At 38.4% G+C, this 21,633-nt stretch overlaps 1 protein-coding gene and 1 pseudogene across 1 annotated transcript; both read right to left on the bottom strand.

Annotated features, from left to right (window-relative positions):
* The window catches only part of LOC129432031 (plexin-B2-like), a 56,201-nt pseudogene that overhangs the window by 5,433 nt on the left and 29,135 nt on the right, over positions 1-21,633 (bottom strand).
* On the bottom strand, positions 105-20,776 carry LOC141364315 (plexin-B2-like). Its single transcript, XM_073868629.1, has 16 exons — positions 20,571-20,776; positions 14,635-15,761; positions 14,335-14,523; positions 11,164-11,292; positions 10,127-10,227; positions 9,606-9,738; positions 9,084-9,240; positions 8,552-8,660; positions 7,589-7,700; positions 7,393-7,494; positions 7,202-7,297; positions 6,847-6,934; positions 3,517-3,677; positions 1,118-1,266; positions 557-692; positions 105-313 (listed from the first exon to the last, which is right to left on the bottom strand). Exons 2-16 carry the CDS (start codon positions 15,757-15,759, stop codon positions 137-139), a joined length of 2,964 nt encoding a protein of 987 aa, XP_073724730.1. The 5' UTR covers positions 15,760-15,761; positions 20,571-20,776; the 3' UTR covers positions 105-136.

Here is a 21,633-nt window from a genome sequence, read left to right as displayed (position 1 = left end):
CGTACTTCACGCTGATGGTCAACTTTTCCGATGGAATCTTTTGGCCTTTATATGGGCCCGTCTTGCAGGTAATCTCCTGGCCAAATGTCACCCTGCAACACAAAAAGTGATCAGGAATACACAAATATCATCTGCTTCAGTTCTCCCAAAAATCTACTGAAACCCGGTTCCTCACAACTTCACAAGGCTCTCTTCCGACAAAGATGCTGATGTCATCTTTGCTAGCCGTGTCCAGATTTTCTCCTGTAATGGTGATGAGGGTTCCTCCAGCTTCAGGCCCGTTAGACGGGGTCACCTCTTGGGGATCAGGATCCTGGAGGACACAACAAAAGTCTCTGTGAATGTTTACTCTCATCATTGTTTGTACGTTTATCGACAAAGCCAATATTTTGCTGAAGGCATTTGCCAAATGCATGAAATGAACAGGTAAGATTACATCATGCTGACTAGACCAGCACTATACAGATTGGAAATGGGTTTTAAAAAAGAAAAACAATCCCTCGTTTTGTAGAAACCATGTCAATAGACATACCATATTCATAGAGAAAGCAGTTACCCTGTAAGTGAACTTTACAGTAGACAGTCCCCGTCGTCCTCCATCAACCTCCACTTCCACTAGCCCATCCGGGCTGTAAGCATTGGGCAGGTCCTGAGGGGGTGATGCGGGAAATGACCCGATCTCACAGACAACACTGAGAAAAAACAAGTGAGGATGAACATAATTCCCAACACCAGTGTTGTCCAACATGGTGCCCTCTTGCCACACGAGTCTGAGTTGCCCACCAAAGCACATTTTATTAATAGCCTCAATTTTAATATTTATTAATTATATATGTTTTATATTAGCTTGGCTTACAATGATAAAACATATCAACAAATATAATAGTAAAAGAAAAAGGTTTGAGTAGACTATATCAACAAAGTAGCCTCCAGATCACATGATCACAAAAAGGTTGGAGACCCCTGTGCTACACTATATACACAATTCTACTAATCAATATACTGTGTATGATGTGATAATGTGAACCAAGTTGGGTAACAACAACTTAGCACAGGGTTATTTATCAGCCAACTGTTGGGTTTGTCCCAACTATCGGTTGAAACAAGAGTGCATTACCTAGTAGACACAGAGTATCTCTCAGGTTGATGGTTACATGGCACGTTTGCCACAGTAATACTTTTAATATCTTCCTGCTTGATGCCCAAGTTGGAGCCCTTTATTGTGACAGAGATCTGGCCATCCAATGGTCCGTACCGTGGGATAATCTTAAACAAAAGCATAGAGAAAGTTTAGGGAGACACCCTGCAAAATGTATACTTTTCGAAGCGTGTGTGTTAAAGCTTTTTTATACACGTTTAGCCAACGGTGAGATGTCTTTAGGTTGAGCTGATATAGGTTAAATGGCAATTTTACAATGTTTCAAAAATGACAATGACATTCGCTGCGTCCGAAAACTCAAGGCAGTGACTCGTTGCCTCGCTGCCTCATGAGGAAATGACTTCGGAGGCATGAAGGCAGCTCAGAGAAAGACTTTCGGACACACTTCAAAGGCAGCGTGTTTGAAATATAAACAGAGAGCGCCTTTGTGATAACTAATCACATATTTGAAAACTACAATACTAATTTCTCGCTAGAAATGCAATTAAAAGGTGTAAAAAGTGAAAATCTACCTTTATTTACACTAAATTGGTGGTCCAGTCGCGTCCTTGGCCGCCATTTTATTTTTTCGGGCTCGACCAATCACATTCTTAATGTACGCCCACGCATAGGTATCTCAGGAGACAGGAAGTAAACCAAACATTGAATTCGGACATGCCTTGATGCCTTCCTGCCTTGGAAAGCTGCCTCAGAAGGCAGCAATTTAGAGTTTTCGGACGCAGCCAATATTGTGAGCAAACGCCGCTAGTGTATGTGGATTCTGGAGTAGTGCTACTATTAGTTACTTATATGATGAATGTATTATTCAAGTGTTTCTGTTCTAAAATGGCCATTATAACAATGAATGATTATTACAATGATTCACTTGGAAACTAAAAATTAAAAATTGATTCTTTGAGACTCATCTAGTCTCTTCTAATCTCTCTCTTTAATGACACATCTAAGCTTGTTTGTCTTTGAGAAACTGTAAAAAAAAATTTAATCAGGGAGAAACAAGACGAGTAAAGAAAGTAAATCTACCTCTGTCTGGTGTCTTCCAATTTGTGCACTTATAAGAAGCTACAAATTAACAAACAGGTTTTTGTTTTCTTCAAATTATTTGCAATTTGAATTGTTCATTTTTATTTAATATTAATATTACGTCCTGAAGTTTACGTCCACATTTATTCAATAAAGTTGTTTAAAACAGCTTACCATCGTCCTTAGCAAACAGTACTGTTGTTTAAGACGCATTTTCAGTTTGACGTTGCCTAATGCAATGATGTTTACCACAGCGTTTACCACAAAAGTGAAAACAACAAAATACGGACCGTGGATATGAACAATGTGGATTGTTTACAAATACAACACTGAGCGCCGTGCGCCACAGGTAACTTCCACTTTCTCAACGGATTTGCCGGTATTTTGATACTGATGTGTGAATGATGTCTTACTGGTAAAAAGACGGAATGTCACTGCGTGTGTGAACAGCACATTTTGTATTTACTGGTAAATTCATTCTAGGAAATTCATGGTAATTTACCAGAATTACTGTGTGAAAGAGGCTAATGACGGACCATTTTGACCATTTGGTTTCCCAGCTTAGGCAGGCCGCCGATGCCCTGCCCATTTTCTCATCCTCATATTGTTGGAAACCGCTATGAATTTCTTTTTTCTGATGAACACAAAAGAAGATATTTTGATAAATGATGGTAAGCACAGAGCTGATGGTAACCATTGACTTCCATAGTAAGAAAAACAAATATTATGGAAGTATTGTAATAAATAATGATGAAGATATTTTCATAAATGATGGTAAGCACACAGTTGACGGTACATATTGAAATCCATTGTATTTGTTTTTCCTACCATGGAAGTCAATGGTCATTATCTGTTGTGTGCTTACAATCATATATCAAAATATCTTCTTTTGTGTTCATTAGAAAAAAATTAATTTATACACATTTAAAACAACATGAGGATGAGAAAACGATGACAGAATTTATATTTTTGGGTGAACTAGTCCTTTAAGTTCCCATTGGAGTTGAACGAATTTGACTGTCTTTCACTGCAAAACCCTCTAAGTGCATTCAAGCTTTTTGGAAATAAAACATACTGTTATTTTTGGTGAAGATGAAGAGAGGGGAAAATTATGAACTGCATTTGAACCAAGAGCGGAGAATTATGCATGGCAACATTTGTCATGGCAGACGTCGCACAGATGAGATATTCTTGAATGCGTTTCATCTTTGGCTTGAATGTTGTATTAAGTTTCATAATGATCCAACACTGATTTTTATGACTCGTACAAGATGTTTATGTCAGGTTTTAACAGGAGTGAGTGTCAGGGAAGGAGTAAAGTTTGTGATGGTCCTCACATCTGTAATTGTTGGGGAAGGGCATTGACTAAGTTCTTGCTTGCACAGGTCCTTGTAGGTGCAGGATTTTGTGTTGTCACACCACACGCAGTTATAGTTCTTCTCTGCGTTCTTACACAGACTGCAGTCCTCACGATGAACTGAGCAGTTGTACAGCACCACTGTGTACAAAAAGAGAAGCAAATCACAAAAACACACAACAAAGTTCAGAAATGATTCATTCGAGTCTGTTTGTGTGTATAAAGATGAAACATGATTTACTATATGCCATACTAGTTGGTAGCAAGTAGCATAATGCTGTGTACACACCAAACGCAAGCACCGCGTTCCCTACTCTGGAATATTAGCAGGATTTAATGAGTTTGAGGTGAATAGCGTGGGTTTTCACGACAATTGGGCCGCCCAATTCGCGCCATCCGCAACGCCCTGCGCTATGTAATCTATTTGCGCAAATCGTTGAATTCTCGTTTGGTGTGTACGCCCCATTACACTGTAAAATATTTGTTGGTTTAACTTAAAGTAAGTGACCTGGTTGCCTTAAAATTTTTAGTTAATTCAACTTAAAAATATTAGTTAACTCAAAAAGATGAGATAACTTTTTTAAGATGAATTAAAATTTGGAGCAAAAAGCTAAAATAACATAATTTTTGTTAGAGATCAGATTCAGAACGATGATCAAAACATACATGGAGTTTAAAATTCGTTTTTTATAAATTGGGTAACAGTGGATAATCTAGTGGATAATAGCGGAATTACAAATTACCGTAAAAACTCATCAGGATAGCGTTATAACAGGGAAATGTTTTCTCTTAATTTACGAGATAACTTGTCAATGACGGGGAAAAGTTACATTGAACCAACTTTTTTTCTTAACAGTGTATGTAATGGGTCATTCTACAGAGGATTTGGATACGCCCCTGTGTGCAAGATTTACATTACATTTACTTCCATTCATTTACAACCCCAAATCAGAAAAAGTTGGCACACTGTAGAAATTGTGAGTAAAAAAAAAATGGAATCATTTACAAATCTCATAAACTTATATTTTATTCACAATAGAATATAGATAGCATATCAAGTGTAGAAAGTAAGACATTTTTAAATGTCATGCCAAATATTGGCTCATTTTGGATTTCATGAGAGCTACACATTGCAAAAAAAGTTGGGACGGGTAGCAATAAGAGGCCAGAAAAGTTAAATGTAGATATAAGGAACAGCTGGAGGAGGACCAATGTTAGGAATAGGAATGTTGTAGCATTCTTGTCTAAAACAGGCTTCTAGTTGCTCAACGGTCTTAGGTCTTCTTTGTCGCATCTTCCTCTTTATGATGCGCCGAATGTTTTCTGTGGGCGACAGATCTGGACTGCAGGCTGGCCATTTCAGTACTCAGATCCTTCTTCTACGCAGCCATGATGTTGTAATTGATGCAGTATGTGGTCTGGCATTGTCATGTTGGAAAATGCAAGGTCTTCCCTGAAAGAGACGACATCTGAATGGGATCATATGTATCTAGAATTTGGATAAACCTTTCAGCATTGATGGTGCCTTTCCAGATGTGTAAGCTGCCCATGCCACACGCACTCATGCAACCCCATACCATCAGAGATGCCGGCTTCTGAACTGAGCGTTAATAACAACTTGGGTTGTCATTGTCCTCTTTAGTCCGGATGAAATGGCGTCCCAGTTTTCCAAAAAGAACTTCAAATTTTGATTCGTCTGACCACAGAACAGTCCATTTTAAATGAGCCTTGGCCCGGAGAAAACGCCTGTGCTTCTGGATCATGTATAGATATGGCTTCTTTTTTGACCTATAGAGTTTTAGCTGGCAACGGTGAAAGGTAAGGTGAATTGTGTTCACCGACAATGTTTTCTGGAAGTATTCCAGAGCCCATGTTATGATTTCCATTACAGTAGCATTCCTGTATGTGATGCAGTGCCGTCTAAGGGCCGGAAGATCACGGGCATCCAGTATGGTTTTCCGGTCTTGACCCTTACGCACAGAGATTGTTTCAGATTCTCTGAATCTTTGGATGATGTTATGCACTGTAGATGATGATAACTTCAAACTCTTTGCAATTTTTCTCAGAACTCAGAAAACTATTTTTCGCCGCAGCATTGGGAGAATTGGTGATTCTCTGCCCATCTTGACTGTTGAGAGACACTGCCACTCTGACAGGCTTTTTTTACCCAATCATGTTGCCAATTGACCTAATCAGTTGCAAATTAGTCCTTAAGCTGTTCCTTATATGTACATTTAAATTTTCTGGCCTCTTATTGCTACCCGCCCCAACCCCCTTTGGAATGTGCAGCTCTCATGAAATCCAAAATGAGGCAATATTTGGCATGACATTTCAAAATGTATCACTTTCAACATTTGATATGTTATCTATATTATATTGTGAATAGGTTTATTAGATTTGTAAATTATTCCATTTCTTTTTTACTCACAATTTCTTCAGTGTCCCAACTTTTTCTGATTTGGGGTTGTAGCAGATGCTTTTAACCAAAGCAACTTACAAATACTGGACAAAACAACCAATTGTCAGTCAAACAGTATGTGCAGAAAAAGTCCCATAGTTTAGTGTCTAAGCAAGTACAAGCTACAGCCAGAATGAAATTATGAAATGATATAAGTAGATTCATTATAAAAAATTCACAGAAAATTAATATATTAATTAAATAAGGAATAATCTATAGCATCAGGTTGTTAGAAATAAACCCAGACAGTGTGATCAGGGTCTTATTTCGCAATAACAACCGTCTGCCTGTACATTATCCTGTTTATTACACAGCTATTAACATCTTAAGTAAGGTAAGGAACATTAAATATTAAATATTTTTAACGAATGTAGACCTTATGCAAGGAAAACCTGTTTTCTTTAGTTTTTTTGTGCAATATTAAACTGTACCTGTCAAAATTATTTGTAGCATCCGGATTACCTTGTCAATAGTTTCGAGCGGTTGTTATCTCGGAATGTCATACCTTGTAATGTCAAGACTGGCCAATCAGAATAAAGTATCTTAGAGTGCCGTGTAATAAATTATATTAATTATATGTGTGTGTTTACAGTAGAACAAGTCAGGATCTTCTAAAAAAAAAAAAAAAAACTTTACCAGTAGCCTCTGTAAAAATAGCATCTACTATAAACATGGGCTGAAAGCCACAAAAATCTCATTTTGATACCATGGGACCTTTAAATGCATTCTTTGTTTGTGTGCCAAATACATTTTCTCAGATTTTGCAAAAGCTTGGCAAGCTACGGTTTCAAAGACATTTTCCCAGTGCTGGATTTCGTGCACCTCTTATGTACAATAATGACAGAAGTATACCTGTAAGGGTGCTGTCAATCATCCTCTCTGTGTCTTTATCCTTTACATAAAACGTCACGTTCACCTCTGGCTCTTTGTTGTAGGCAAACTGTCACAAAAACAGCAGAAAGTGTCATTATACAAGCACATGGATTCAGACGGGCACATCAGTTTGCCGGGGCTCTAATTCTCCCAACATGATGTCTTTTCGAAACCAGATCGCCGTTTGTTTACTACACCCACACACCCCCTACAAATGTGCACTTCAAAAGCCATCAATGTCATATTGGCTGGAGCTCAAAGTGCCAAAAACAAATCAATGTTTGAATGAAGAAAGAGGCATAAAACAAAGCGTAAATGATTGGAGCGTACTCACCTGATAGCCTTCAAAACTGTACTTTGAATCGTCAGCCTCCACGATCACCTCGCCCACCTGTTTCATGAGCTCAGTGCCGATCTGTAAGGTTTTGCCCTGAGATCAAGAGAGAGTAATAAAGAATATTTACTCCAGGACATTTTGGAAATCCAACTTCTACACATGTGAGGTGCGATATATAAGCATTTTACCGAATAAAAATCCATGTTTTTGCCCTGAAATTTGATGGGGGTTTTATAGTCAACGGGAATGAGAAGAGGATCTGGGAGCTCAAACTGCGGACACATACCGACCTGCAAGAACCAAAAAAATCATCTAATGAAGTGTTCCAATCTAATGAAGGGTTCAGATGCAAAAATGATCAATGTATGTCAAGATCGTTCTTACCTCCAGATGTTTGATGATATGGGATCCCTCAGCAGCATCATTTTTATCACTACATGAGTGTTCCTGAATGTTCCATTGGCAGCCCCACTGACTGGTTACACAAGCTATGCAACTGCAGAACAAACAGTCGATCAATCAGAAGGAAAGATTAAAGGCTCATGGACTAGTTAGTTAATAAGTCAGTTAAAAGGAACAGCACTGTAGTTCTTAATAAAACATCCATAGTGGAGTGCATATCAGAACGCATTTGTGTTTAAAAGAGCACCACCTGTTGGTTGGGAGGACCTGATACCAAAGATACTGGATAACAAGATTTGACACTGCTATTACTATGAACAGGGGAGAATGCAATGCTCAATAAGGCCACTTTGGCGACGGAGGTCCCGCCTTCTAGATGATTCTTTGGGGGAGGAGCTCTGAACAGAATTGCGTGATGCACTTGTCAATCTGCTTGCGCAGTAGGTGAAACAACCTCAAAATAAGGTGTTTTAATGCAGTTTGAGCTCAAAGCCTGGAGTATAGTAGGCACGGTCGAATGCGCAGCCTTGCAAAGTTTATTTGATTTGTACGTGTACACAGACGTTCGACACGTGCACTGCGACAAAATGCTATGCTTCTCCTTGGCTACATACTCCTGTACATGCATGCGCAACCTACGCGTACAAAGTATGCGCAGTTACAAAAATCCAGTGGTGCGGAAATGAGGGAACTGTACGCGGACCCTCGCATATGGGTATAAACGGGACTACATTTATAGCTAAAGAAACAAAATTTTGGTACAGTTGTACAGTTTAATTGCTGGTCAGAAATGTGTTGTTTTAATTGTGATTTTAGCAATATCTTTCTTTTCCATTCAAGTTGATAGGATTTTAGTCTTGCATGACTGAAATAACTTCCCAGAAGCGTTGCAAACATTTCCGCCGACTTGCGTGACTCCCCAGGCGGGACTTTGCTGATACTCACGGTGTATTCTTTGCACTTTTCACAGCTGCACAGTCGTAGAAGTTAAACGCACTGGAGGCCACTTCGATGCTGCTATTCACCTTAATTTTCACCGGCACTGCCACAAAATCTACACATGGGAAAGGAAATCACAGTTTACTGACTGAATTGAGCACAGTATTTAGTAATTCAGCCAATGAGAACTCCAATTGTAGGCCATGGTACATGTAACACCAAGGTCATGCGTTCAATACCAGTAATATATACTGTAACATGGAAAAATTAAAATGTCTCTTAAGAGTTTTAAGATTTAAATTTAAGGAAAAATATAAGAATAATTCTAGATATAAAGGTTTTACAGCTGACTCTAGAATTAATAATCAATATGTAACAAATTACAAACACAAAGAAGCACTAAATTATTCATGCGAGACATCAGCTGTGAGACAACACCATCTGTTTGTTCAGGGACCCCAGAAACAGCGAGAGGGCAGTTTGACAGGATGTGATTATGAAAGCTAAAAGACAAACAGAGGAAGAGATTCGCTCTTACCTTGCTTGTCAGGTGTGGGTGATATTGAATCAGAGGTCGGGAGATGGCAGCTGACATTACTTCCCTCCATAGTAGCTTCGCTTATGAAATCACCAAACACACACTGCAGTGTATCTGGATCATAGATGCTTGGGAGGGAGGGAACGTATATCTTAACCTGTTTAATAAAAGTTTAAAAAAAGTGATTTAGGAAACCGTAAAAGGTACAAATGTGTTAGAATATCAGGGTTCCCTTCACACACTTTGATTTAGAGGTCCTCGCGGGTCCATAGAAATGTATCTGACCTTAAATGACTCGAATCACTTTTTACCCAAACCCGAGTTGCACAAAGTTTTTTTAAAAGAAGAACTCGACCCAAGACAAATCTGAGAAAATTAGATTCGATTCCAACCCGACCCAATGGCAATTTTTTTTACCCGACTTGACTCGCATGTAAACGGCACCAATGTGTGTGCAACCCGCACTTACCAGTCAGAAAGCATCACATAGTGTACGGTATATGTGTGTTTGTGTTCTGGTACCTCTGTGCCATCTGTTTTCTTGCGGCTGATGTTGGGGGGATCAAAGGCCTCAACGGTCACACACTTTTGCTTCGGACTCCACAGCCATGCGTTCCTTTCCGTTCCTCTGCTACAGTCTTTCTTCCTGGTGCATCTGTGGGAAATGATAAAGGAACAAATAAGCCACACTGCATGCATACTCTTAAACCTGCTTTAATTGGACTGCACACCGATATCTATGAAATAATGAATACTATAGCGTCCCATGTAATGTGCATGCATCAAACATACTGATCCGAGCCCAAGGTCAACAGAATATATTTAGCTATAATACAGACCTATTGCTGTATATTACAATATAACACCATCAAACTTGAATTTATAATGGGGTTCCCATGTCAAATGAAAGTCACATGGTCGCTTGCCACTGCCAGTGGACACAAGCTATCAGAACCACCATTTTTATGCTTAGTTTGTTCGACTACCAGTTGACGTGGCGAAATGGCGTTGAACTTTAGTCAAAAGAGTTTTGACAGACTCACCGACCCTCCAACACACACCAGCCGCAGTACGGGTCACGCTGGGACACGCATGATTGACAATCTTTTTTCTGTTCACAAGTCTGCACCGGCACTTTCCTGATCTACAAAAAGTTAAAACAAAACACAATATAACACTCACATGTCACAGGTCAATAAACTAGGGGAAAAAATTCAAACCTTTATGTGTTATATGAATTTATATGTGTTGTTGAGTCGTATTTAGTTACTATTTTATATCATTCATTCATCTTTGTTCGCGAGGAGTAACTTTAATACGTTTTTTTTTTGTTAAATACATACCATACTGTGAAACTTAAAACATCTGTTCTATAAAAAACTTTACACATCTGTGAATGATTTTATTTTAAGTTTAACAATGGCATTGTTTCTTTTCCTACACTGCTGTAGTTTTGTTTATGTACATTTCAGTATTTCATTTATATACTGTAAAATTACAAATTCTGTCTTAAATTCAAACAATTGATTCAACCTGTTACATTGTTACTTCAATGTGCATAATTTATACTTGATGTCAGTAAGCAGTCCTTTAAATGATTTTGTAACTGCGAACTTTATATGGGGTTCACAATGATCTTGATTTTCAATAAAGCACATGATAAAACATAACCCAGCAAAAATAAACCAAACCCAGAATATTAATCCCATTACTGATTAAAATGACTACATTTTGGTTTTTTCAAAAACCCAACCTGCTGTTACCCAGCATGTGTTCTGTCCAATATTTACCCAGCACTGGGTTGTCAATTGGGTTGTTTTTTTAGAGTGTACCAATTTATGACACCTACGACATCTCCAAACTGGAAGGGCAACGACTGCTTTTGTAGCCCCGCCCACAGTTTTGGGTGTAGGAAAGTAACACATGTGGGGGCCAGGGGCGAAGAAAAACGTATGCAACATCCCAACAATCAGCAAACATGCCTTTTAAAGCTTGCCAAAGTTTGTACAGTGCCCGGTTGTAGAAGAACACCGTTGATGTTTAACCTTAATGAGTATATGCTTATAAACCGGGTACAAACCTTTTTGCCAGTGGTCACGTACAGATGATCAAAACTTGAATCAAAAAACAGGTTTTTGTTCACCCCACTATCTGTGTGTTCTCCCGAAATCCTGTGATAGAAGCTAGGGTGATGTGGGTCGAGATGCACCTGCAGAGTGGAGGAGTAGAGCATAGAGCATCATTTACAGTATATTCATTCAACTAGGAGATACTTTTGTCCAAAGCGACTTATAAGTGAACATTATACACAATTAAGAGAAAAGACTTCCCTGCCAATGACGTGTATTTCCGCTATTATCCACCAGGTGGTGCTCTTCCGCAACTTATAAAAACCCGGAAGTATTGCCCTAGGGCAAACAGCTGTATGTCCAGGGCTGCGTTCAGTCCCTACAAAACGTTGCACAACGTTGCACAATGTTTATTAAACAGAAACGGCGATGTGTTGAACGCCCTGTTGTGATGACGCAAGAGTTGCAACTACGGTAGCTGAGAGGCCATTCTTTGTGTTTTTTTTTAAATGTTTCTGAAGCCTGACGAAATCGTTATAAATGTGTGTTTAATACAGTAAAAGACCCTCAATGTTACAGTCACTGACCTTGCCGTCCAGAATAAAAGACAACATTCCAACTTGAACCCATTGAGCGAGCTGTCTCTTTACTACCGCATGGTTTTATACATCTTGCCTCTGATTGGGCCGGCATTTCTGACACACCCACCAAACAAGAGAAAACGCTTCTAAAACCTGTTGCATTCCGTTGCACACCGTTTCCAGGAAACATGTCGTTCAACCCGGAAACCGTAGCAAAACGTTGTGCACCGGTGTGAGATTGAACGTGCCCCAGGTAAGTTTTGAGGATCACTCTGAATCTGATCTCTATCAAAAGTCCTTTACAAAAATTTAATTATCTCAGCTTTTTGCTCAAACCTACCCATGTTTGAGAGGTAATAAAAAAGAGAACTAATAAAGGTAGGATGAAACAGGACTTTTTGTTTGAAAGCAGAGGGTCTGTTCCTTCATTTGATATCTTGTACTGTTTATATATTTTAAAAAGAACATTTTCTGGAAGGCATTAAACTTGAAAAAAATCTTGAAAAATGTTGGCGCTGGCTGGCAACTTTAAAAAAAAAATGCTGGCAGGGAAAGAGTTAAAAGTGTTTGTTAAATTTTGTTTTAATTCAAAATTCGTTTCAACACAGTCTCAAGGCCAGTCGTGTTATAGTAACAACATTTTTTATTCATTTACTTGTGTTTGATGACACGAATTTCCGCTGTTTTTCGTAACAAATGTCTTTTTCGTCCGTCCCAGCACGAATTTCTATCAATGGCTGTTCGTGTCTGGGGCACGACTTTCTTTATCGTGTCATTTCATATTTTGTTTTCTCATCGTTCTTTCCCATTTTTAAATCATTGTCGCTTGGGGTTATCTCCAGAGACACGAAAAACACGGGAAATTTATGTCATCAAACACGAATCAAACACGAATAAATTAATAAAAATTTTCGTTTGTTTAGTTAATGTGCAGGTTGTGTTTGATGCTATGGGTCTGCACTAGGGATGTCAAAATATGCAATTTCCCATATTCGATGATCATTTAAATTAACGATCAATCAATCGAATAATCGCTAACAGTAATAGTGCAATAAGCCATTACAGCAGTGACATATAGCCAATGACATAAAAGTGTGCGTAAAAATGCCAGCTTCCTCACGTGAATTAAACGTTTTTATTTTGTCTAAATAACATGCTAGTGGGATTGTAAAATGAGTCAATGTAGTTGGTGTTTTGATAAAAATCATCAATTGAATCTCGTAATGAAATATAATGACTAATAGACACAGTAAACTCCGCCTCATAACGGGCACTCCGCACAGTCGGATGAAAGTCCGTGCGTCCATGACAAAATAAGTTTTCATTATCATCAAGTGTTATTTTTCTAGTTGTTCACCTTGCTTTCTGAGTCGTTGATACATCACTTGTTGTAATTATATCCAAGAAGCACACAAAGGGCACTTTTCCCGTCGTCACCTCAGCTTTAGACCTGCGGCGTACTTTCAGCAAAGATGCTTATATTATGAAGACTTCAGCCTTCCATTAGAAAATCCGTTTAGCGTGTAGCGCCTCAGCCAGTAATGATGATGATCAATGATATATGTTGTGGGCGTTCAGAGTGTAACGACAGTCAGTTACAGTTTACATTTAACAGTTTCTTGCCAGAATGTAAGTTTTACATTTTAATTTGTTTATTAAAAACGGCTTCTGGTCTCCTTCCCTGTGTAAAGCAGCGTTAGCAGCGCTGCTATGCTAATCTTGCAGGCTTCCCTGAAGAGGGTCTTTGCTTTCAGTATCCTAACTGTGTTTAGATTTTCGGCATCGGAACCTCTCAGATCCACTGCGGATGCCATTTCGTTGCGTTAGCAGCCAGCCTCTTCTCGAATGAGGTTATAAAGCCCAAGTGTGTGTTTGGCCTCAAGCATCGTTGTGATCATGGCTAGTTTAACTTCTTTGCGCTTGTTTAATTTTTTCACCAGCTGTGTATGTGCTTTGCGCAGGCGCCGGACACACGTGCTTGCTTTGTCGACAATCGTTAATTTTTATCGATTTAATTCTTATCGACAATTAATCGAAGATCGATTAATTGTTAACATCCCTAGTCTGCACGTGACACATGCATCTTAAGGAAGGGGATGAACAGCTCTCATTTTTCATCTATTAGCTGGAGCTGGTGAATTTGTAACTATATTAGCGCGCATGACGTCTCAACTATCACTGCAGTTAAACGCATATGTGGCAACACGCATCGTCTAAGTTGAGAGTAGCAGCACACTGTAGTAGTTTCAGATGGTGCAACAGGGGTAAATTTTTTTCACAAAGTACCCAAGCCTGACTCCTAACTTTTTTACGTCCAGCTGGTGCAACTGGCCCCTGAAGTCTAAACCACTAAGCCACACCACAGCAAGGGCTGTGGAATCAACAACAGTAGCTTGTAACTTGTTTAAAGTCTTTGTTAACTTCTGCAATGATGCAATTAAAAGTTATTTAATTGCATCATTGCCATTGGATTTTGTTTCGAAATAGATTTGTCAAAAGGACTTTCGTAGTGAATCTTTCCTTCTGACTTGCTGTCAAAACTAAAATAAGTTCATGTGTCTAAATGAATATTAATGATAATGCTAAATGATAAGTTCTCACCTTTAATACATCTCCCCCACTGGTTCCCAAAAAGGCCACTGTGTGATTGTTCTCTACCGCCACAGCCACAGCCGTCAGCGTCTCTTTTCCGGTGTAGATTGGTTTGACAGTCAAGGCGTATTTTGGTTTACTGGCTAGTGGTGAGGGAAGGAACTCTGCTCCACATTTAAAATTCTGCATCATGTCTTGCTGCATAGCCAAAACACAACAAAGTATAAAAATTCATCTTTCGAAGCAGGTAACAAGTGAAGCCTGAATTATAGGACCACACAACAACAAGAGATAAAAAATACAACTCACCGTTATTTTGATATAACAGCTGGCCTCTTGTTTGGAGACGTATGGTAAATAAACCTTCTTTGGTTTCCATTCCTCCCCAGCTTCTCTTATGTAGCAGGACTCGATCACTTCCTTGAGCCTTGCGTTGATGGTGCTGAGCGGGTACATGCACAACGCCGAACGGCTGCTTTCCTCATCAGCGCTTAACACCACAAACAAAACCTTATCGTTTGATTCTGAAAGCTTAATATCCTGAGCCAAAACCGCTCCTGGGGTGGCCAGGTATGCCGCTTGGACCTTGCTGTATGTGTTTTCCTGTCCATCGATGTTGCTGGAGCAATTGAGTTGAAGCTCGGTGTAGGAAGTATACTGATGGTCGTCCTCGCACAGACGTGCCACAAACGTGATTTTCCTGCTATCGCTGGGGCCCGGGGTCCGGGAGAACAGGAAATAAATGTAGCCGTTATCCTTGAAAGCGTGGCGGAAGTCATGGAGGTAACGTTGAGCGAAAGGGCTAGTCTGCTCAATAAACCACTCCTCTATGTTCTCGAAGACGTCCATGTTGCCATAATTCTGCAACAAGTGAGTGCTGACAAGCTTCGGGCTGCCCGAGCCACCATAGCCCTTCCCCACCAGAAACACGTTTAGGTTAGTGTTAGTGTTAAAGTCTATGAAATAAGAAATAACCCCAACCACAGCGACAGTCTCTTCTGTGCTGGCCACATATGTCTTCCCTGCTTTGGTGTCGCCGTAGTACACCAACTTCTCCACGCTGTTAAGGTCCACCAGGGAGCAGATGCCTCCAAACAAGCTACCGCACACGACCAAGGTGCCATTTGGAGAGTTGACCAACAAGAGCTTGTTAATGTTGTTTGTTGCCTTAGCATTTGAGCACTGAGTGGTTATTGGAGGAGTGCAATGCCGGTTGTCGTTCTTAGGGCCCGTCACGGCCTTGCTCTCAATATCCAAGTCAGAGTTCAGCTGGTAGATGGCATTTACGGCGCCCAGGTAGATTCGGCCAGTGTTAGGGTCCTGAACGACGTTGTTGATGGTGTCATCAGAGGAGTACTGTTTCAAAGTATCATCGCAACAAGATGTACCAATACACAACAGCATGGTGAAGGCTGCTAAGGCTCTCCACGCCATCTCTAAAAGAGACAGAACAAATTGTTGAATGCTTAATAATGTAGCACACCTTTCTCAAAACCCATAGTAATAATATGCATCAATATAAATGTTCAAATGCAAATTATAGTGCTTGTAGATGAAGAAACGTGTTATGATGACTCCATCAGCTGTATTGCACATCGGCATTGATATCAAGTCTGACATTATTGTTCATGTTCATCATCAGTGTATGTGTATGCGGGGATAACTTGGTTCAGTTAATCATAACAAAAGCTGTCACACATTTCCTAAGGCTGACCCGTGCAGAACTGAGAAATGTCAAAAATGTACTACCCGGAACCAACACGGACCCGTCTATCGTTATATGTCAAGCAGACACTCTGGAGGGCCCAAACGCTTTAAAGGGGAGAAAAGTGTCGCGGCCACGTGTACTCCGGTGGTTTTAGATGTGAAATGTGAAGTACATGTGAGCATATGTGCTTGGCCACTTTGGCATCTATGTGACCTATGTGTGTGTTTATTGTAGCACTTCCATCCATGAAACAACAAGTGAGGAACCTTTTTGGCGTTATAATTTTTCCAACAGGCTGTAAAAAAAAGATGGACGACCCGACGTCGCTTCCTTCTATTGTAATGAATTGAAGCCAAAAATGTCCGACTGTGGGTGCTGCCATGTTACGTAAAAACATCAGTTTGGAGCCAGGGCATGCATAGAAGCTATCAAACTTCCACCCAAACACATGTGCGCCCAATTCAACCCCAATTCAACCATCATAACAACACGCCCCATTTCTATAGCATGAAATTACTAGCAAAAATTGAACTTATCACAAAAATAAACAATTGAACATATATCAGCGTGATAACAACTATCATAAAGGACCATCTTTTGGAAAATTTTATTGGAAGTGTAATAATTTTTTATTTAGAGCTGAGTTGACATGGAGAGGGCGGGGTTTATGACCTGTACTGCAGCCAGCCACCAGTGGGTGATCCATAGGGTGGCCATTCGTGCCAGTTCCACCGGACACGTACCGAACATGTTTTCGGGTTTGTTCTCCGGAAGTCGCGTTGGTCGACCGCATACATACGTCATCAAGGTTTAATATTTCGGGTTTAATTTCAGAAAAGCAACCGTTACATTTCAAGGTAAGAATGAAATTACAATGATTGTATGTCTTAAAAGAAATAAATCGTAATTTTCTAATGTGTTTTAACTGAAATGTGAGAACCTCGATGATGTATGCGGTCGAGCAACGGGACTTCCGGAGAACGAACCCGAAAACGTGTCTGGCGGAACTGGCACGAATGGCAATCCTAGTGATCAAAGAGCCAGCGGCTTCACTTTTTAAAGGGATAGTTCGGCCAAAAATGATATTAAATCCATGATTTACTCATCCCGAAGTCGTCCGAGATGCATATGTCCAGCATTTTTCAGACAAACACATTTAAAGTTATTTTAGAAAATGTCTTATATCTTCCAGTTGCTAAACAGTAAAGTTATGGGGTCCAGCTCCTTCAAGTCCAAAAAAATGTGCATATATCCTTCCCCCCCAAAATTTGAATGGCTCCAGGATGATAAACAAATGTCTTCTGATGGTAATCCACGCAGTGTTGTTGTAGAAATATCCTTATTTAAAACTTTATAAATAAAAATAACTAGTTTTTAGTACACTGTAAAAAATTCTTTGCTGAATTTTTTTGTTGAATCAACTCAGATTTACAAGTCATTTCAACTTACTATTATTTATCTTGACTAGAGATGAGTTGTTATAACTACAAGTGAGTTATTATAACTTATAAAATTAAGTTGACTTTTCTGACTTGTGACAACTCATCTCTGTTGACATGACTTATAAATCTGAGTTGATTTAACAAAAAATTTTAAGGCAGCAAAGTATTTTTTACAGTGTTGCGCCGCCACCTTTTTTCCCCCAAATTGGACCGCCGTTTTTCATTGATTTGTTGACATTATTCTGCATTTATGAACTCTACCCTTTAATGTGGTGCTTGTGATACGAAACAGAACCATCTCATGCCTTAAAACACTCTATGAAAAGCTGTTTTAGTGAATATAAATGACAGGCACCTAAATCACGTGTTTTCCTCACTGTGTGCCAAAAAAGCTGATTTAAGTCTGTATTTTTCAAGTTCGGTAAAAACACACACAATGGGCTTAAAACCATTGTTTAAGAAGCTGTTTGATAGCCTAATGAGAATCTCTTCCAGCGTGCTTACACCTGAAATTGTTAACCCTGGGTTATTCTAAACCCCAGGTTAACGGAATCCTGGGTTATCTGTTTTACACTGTTCATTATTAACCAGGGGTTTAGAGACAACCATGGGTATTCAAAATCTGACATTTCACACTGTGTTTTCTTAACCCTGGGGTAACATTTTCATTTGCATATTTGTGGTATCAACACTCATGAATCATGTTTGGATAAAAAGCGAGGTCAATTGACTGAATAAAAATAGCGCACTATTGCTTTAAATAACCGCTTGTCTCGTGCTTCCGCGTTAAAAACAGGTCACATAAATCTATTTTGGCTGTTGTCATTTTTACTTTACTTCAGGGGTTTTTAGTACACAGACGGTGATACGATGTACATGTACTTCAGTTTCTAATTGGCTGTCCGTTGCTATGTATCGAGTCACAAAATTCTAACCCTGCATGCTTTGTTTCACACTGCATGCGTTTGTCACCGCAATGCAGGTATAACCCCGCAAAAGCGGTGCTTAACCCTGGGTTAATTTCAGGGATAAAACCGCTTCTAAATTCCAAGTGTGAAACGTTACTTATCCCAAGGTTAAAAGCAGGGTTTAGAATGAAGATAACCCAGGGTTAAGCGCAGTGCGAAAAGCCCTAGTGTGTACCGCGCAACAGCCGCTTTGAATCTGACAGTGTACATCACTGTACATTCAGATATCCCACATATAATCCCACACAAACATCTTTATTTATGGTCTTTATACTTGATAGTTTTCTTTCAGCAATGAGAGATATAAACTCTGGTTTCAAATTGAATTTTGAACAAAAGTTTGATCAAATAGTTAAACAAAACATGGGAGTGAATTATGACTACATTTTATGTGAATTTCAAATTATTGTAGCAAGTTATATGTTATAGATCATTGTGATTTACGCACCTATAATACTTTAAAAAAGATTTTAAGGTTGGATGATTGACATGTTTATTTGCATAATGACATTTTTATGTTCCACCCCAGAGTAATGTGCCTGACTGGCTCCGCCATTGAAGGCAGGGAGAAATTTGATTACCCCATTACAGTTGATTTTATCACAACAATGAATTGAGAAGAAAATTAAACGAAGGTAACACAAACTTACTGAAAATAAAACTACCAACCCAGCAAAGAATTTCTGGTTCCCAGAACATTCTGGGAATGTTTGTTTTTAGTTTTTTAGGTCCCTTTAGGTTCGGGGAATTCTCCGAAAGTTCTCGGTAGGTTCCCAGAACCTAAAGGGAATGTTCTATTTACATTAAACTTTCCAGGCTAACCAGCAGGGAACGTTCCCAGAAGACATTCGGATGCCTGTGCATAAATAATCATCAATAAACCATTTTGTCTACATTGTTTATTGTTCTTAAAACATAAACATTTTATAAACTATGAATTTAATTATATTAAAAACAAATATAAATCACATAAAACACTTAATGATATTAACATGTTTTTAAAAACATCTAATAACATTTACATTAATACATTAATACAGAAGTGGGGTGTTTAATCCAAATTCACAGCATTAAAACTAATATAAGACACATTATTATTACACGTTCCCCATGAAAATACAGTATCACCCATTTCTTCGTGACTTCAAGAGACTGTCCACTCCATACAGGAATATTTTAAAACAAAGTCAGCTGTGCCTTAATCCAAACAACATTTAAGCATGTTTAAGACATAGCCTACACTTTTCCCATGAAATCTCCAAATTACAAAGGGCCACATTTGTCTCCAGTCAGTGAGAAATGGTAAAGATTGAAAACTGCACTGGACGCGTTCGTACTTACCTGTGAGAAAACTCAAAGATATGAACTAATTTTTGGTCAACTGTTTAATGAAGAACTTCCAAAGCATCCACAGCCAAACTCATTAGTTGTCCTTTGCCCACTGCCCTGCTATTCAGACAAGTTTTAAAAATTCATGTTTTGCAAACTCCACCACATTCTTGTTCTACATCTCCCGGAGTACCACTTTGATGATTTTACTGTTTGTTTAACTGTTTTATTATTGAATAATTGGATGATAAACCCATGAACAATGCTATATGTTAACTATTCATGTTTAAAAATTCATAAAAACCTAAAATCAAACTGTTTTCGGCAAAATCCACCACATTCTTGTTTATCACCTCCCAGAATACCACTAGCTGTGATGGTTTTTAGGTTGTTTAACTGATTAATTAGTTAATAACTGCATGCCAAAACCATGACCAATAATATATTAACTCTGCTATTCAGACAAGTTAATTTTTTTTTATAAAAGCCTGAAATCAAACTGTTTTCAGAACGCAATAATTAAATAATAAAACAGTTAAACAACCACAGTGGTACTCTGGGAGGTGATAAACAAGAATGTGGAGTTTGCAGAAAAACTGTTTGATTTTAGGTTTTTATGAATTTATGCGCGATGTTTTCTGTTGTCATCAAAAGTGTTACAAAGCTTCAGAGGTAAAAATGCGTTACGGGATATTTTCTATATAATCTGCTGGGAATGTTATCAAAAGAGATACATGGACCAAATATTGGACTCACAAACTGTAGTTAAAACAAACTGAAAGTTAAACAGTCGCTCACCTTTCTCAGGAAAAACTCGCGATGCCAGATCAAGATTGCTTTGGTAAACTGCCGGATCAAAATCATCCCACGAGACCGATCGCGATGAAAAGCTATATTCGTCTTCGAAACCTTCAGATGCCTGGGCAGGTGTTACAGAAGTGTGAAGTGTTCGCGTGCCGTGTACCTGTGAGTTTTAACAACCCCACGAATGATGAATGTGACAAAGTGTGGAGATCTCTCTCCCCCTCCCTCTCACATTAAATCTTATGATGCTCAAAACTTTGAATTTGTCAGTCTTGAATGTTAAACACGTGGATCATAATAACATCGGCAATGAAAACCATCATAATTTGTATTCTTTCTCTCCAAGGTCTCCAAAAATAAAAGGAGCCAGAAACAGTGCTTTGCTTCAACCCTAAATCAAACCCCTGGCTGTGAAGCCTCCCTTAGGACCCCTGCCGCTACACCTGAATAAAATAATGATAAAGTATGATCTTATCCATTACCACCTACAGTTAATATGAGATTTATGGTAATAAATAAATAAATAAATAAATAAATAAATATATATATATATATATATATATATATATATATATATATATATATATATATATATATATATATATATATATAATCTCATACAAAATAAAAGTATTTTTTTTGCATAATATATGAGTTTGTGATGTGTGTAAATATGTATATTTAAATACACACACATACATTTATATATACATTTAAGAAATATTTTATTTAAATAACGTTTTTTATTTTTATATAATTTAGAATATATAGAATATAAATAAATATATAAAAACATGTAAATGTTTCTTAAATACATATATATATATATATATATATATATATATATATATATATATATATGACAGACATTTTGTCAAAAGACACTTAGAGCAGTGGTTCTCAAACTGCCCCAGTTTTATGACATTTTATAAAATACATTAATTTGTCATAAATTATGTGTAATTAAAGCTCAGAAAAATAAGGCTTCTAACCAACAACAATACGTAATTTCATGTTTATAAAAAAAAATTAAGAGGTTTTTTAATGTCATACATTT

Source organism: Misgurnus anguillicaudatus, chromosome 1, assembly GCF_027580225.2.
Source record: "Misgurnus anguillicaudatus chromosome 1, ASM2758022v2, whole genome shotgun sequence".
Taxonomy (NCBI): domain Eukaryota; kingdom Metazoa; phylum Chordata; class Actinopteri; order Cypriniformes; family Cobitidae; genus Misgurnus; species Misgurnus anguillicaudatus.
This window is presented reverse-complemented; position numbering and strand designations above follow the sequence as displayed.

What these genes read in the sequence shown, in the direction of transcription:
- LOC141364315 (XM_073868629.1), bottom strand. Translation starts at nt 15,759, where the DNA reads ATGGCGTGGAGAGCCTTAGCAGCCTTCACCATGCTGTTGTGTATTGGT. An exon ending in GTGGGGGAGATGTATTAAAG is followed by an intron (nt 11,293 to 14,334) that starts GTGAGAACTTAT and finishes TCCACTCTGCAG; the next exon opens with GTGCATCTCGACCCACATCA. An exon ending in ACCCACACCTGACAAGCAAG is followed by an intron (nt 8,661 to 9,083) that starts GTAAGAGCGAAT and finishes TCCCATGTGTAG; the next exon opens with ATTTTGTGGCAGTGCCGGTG.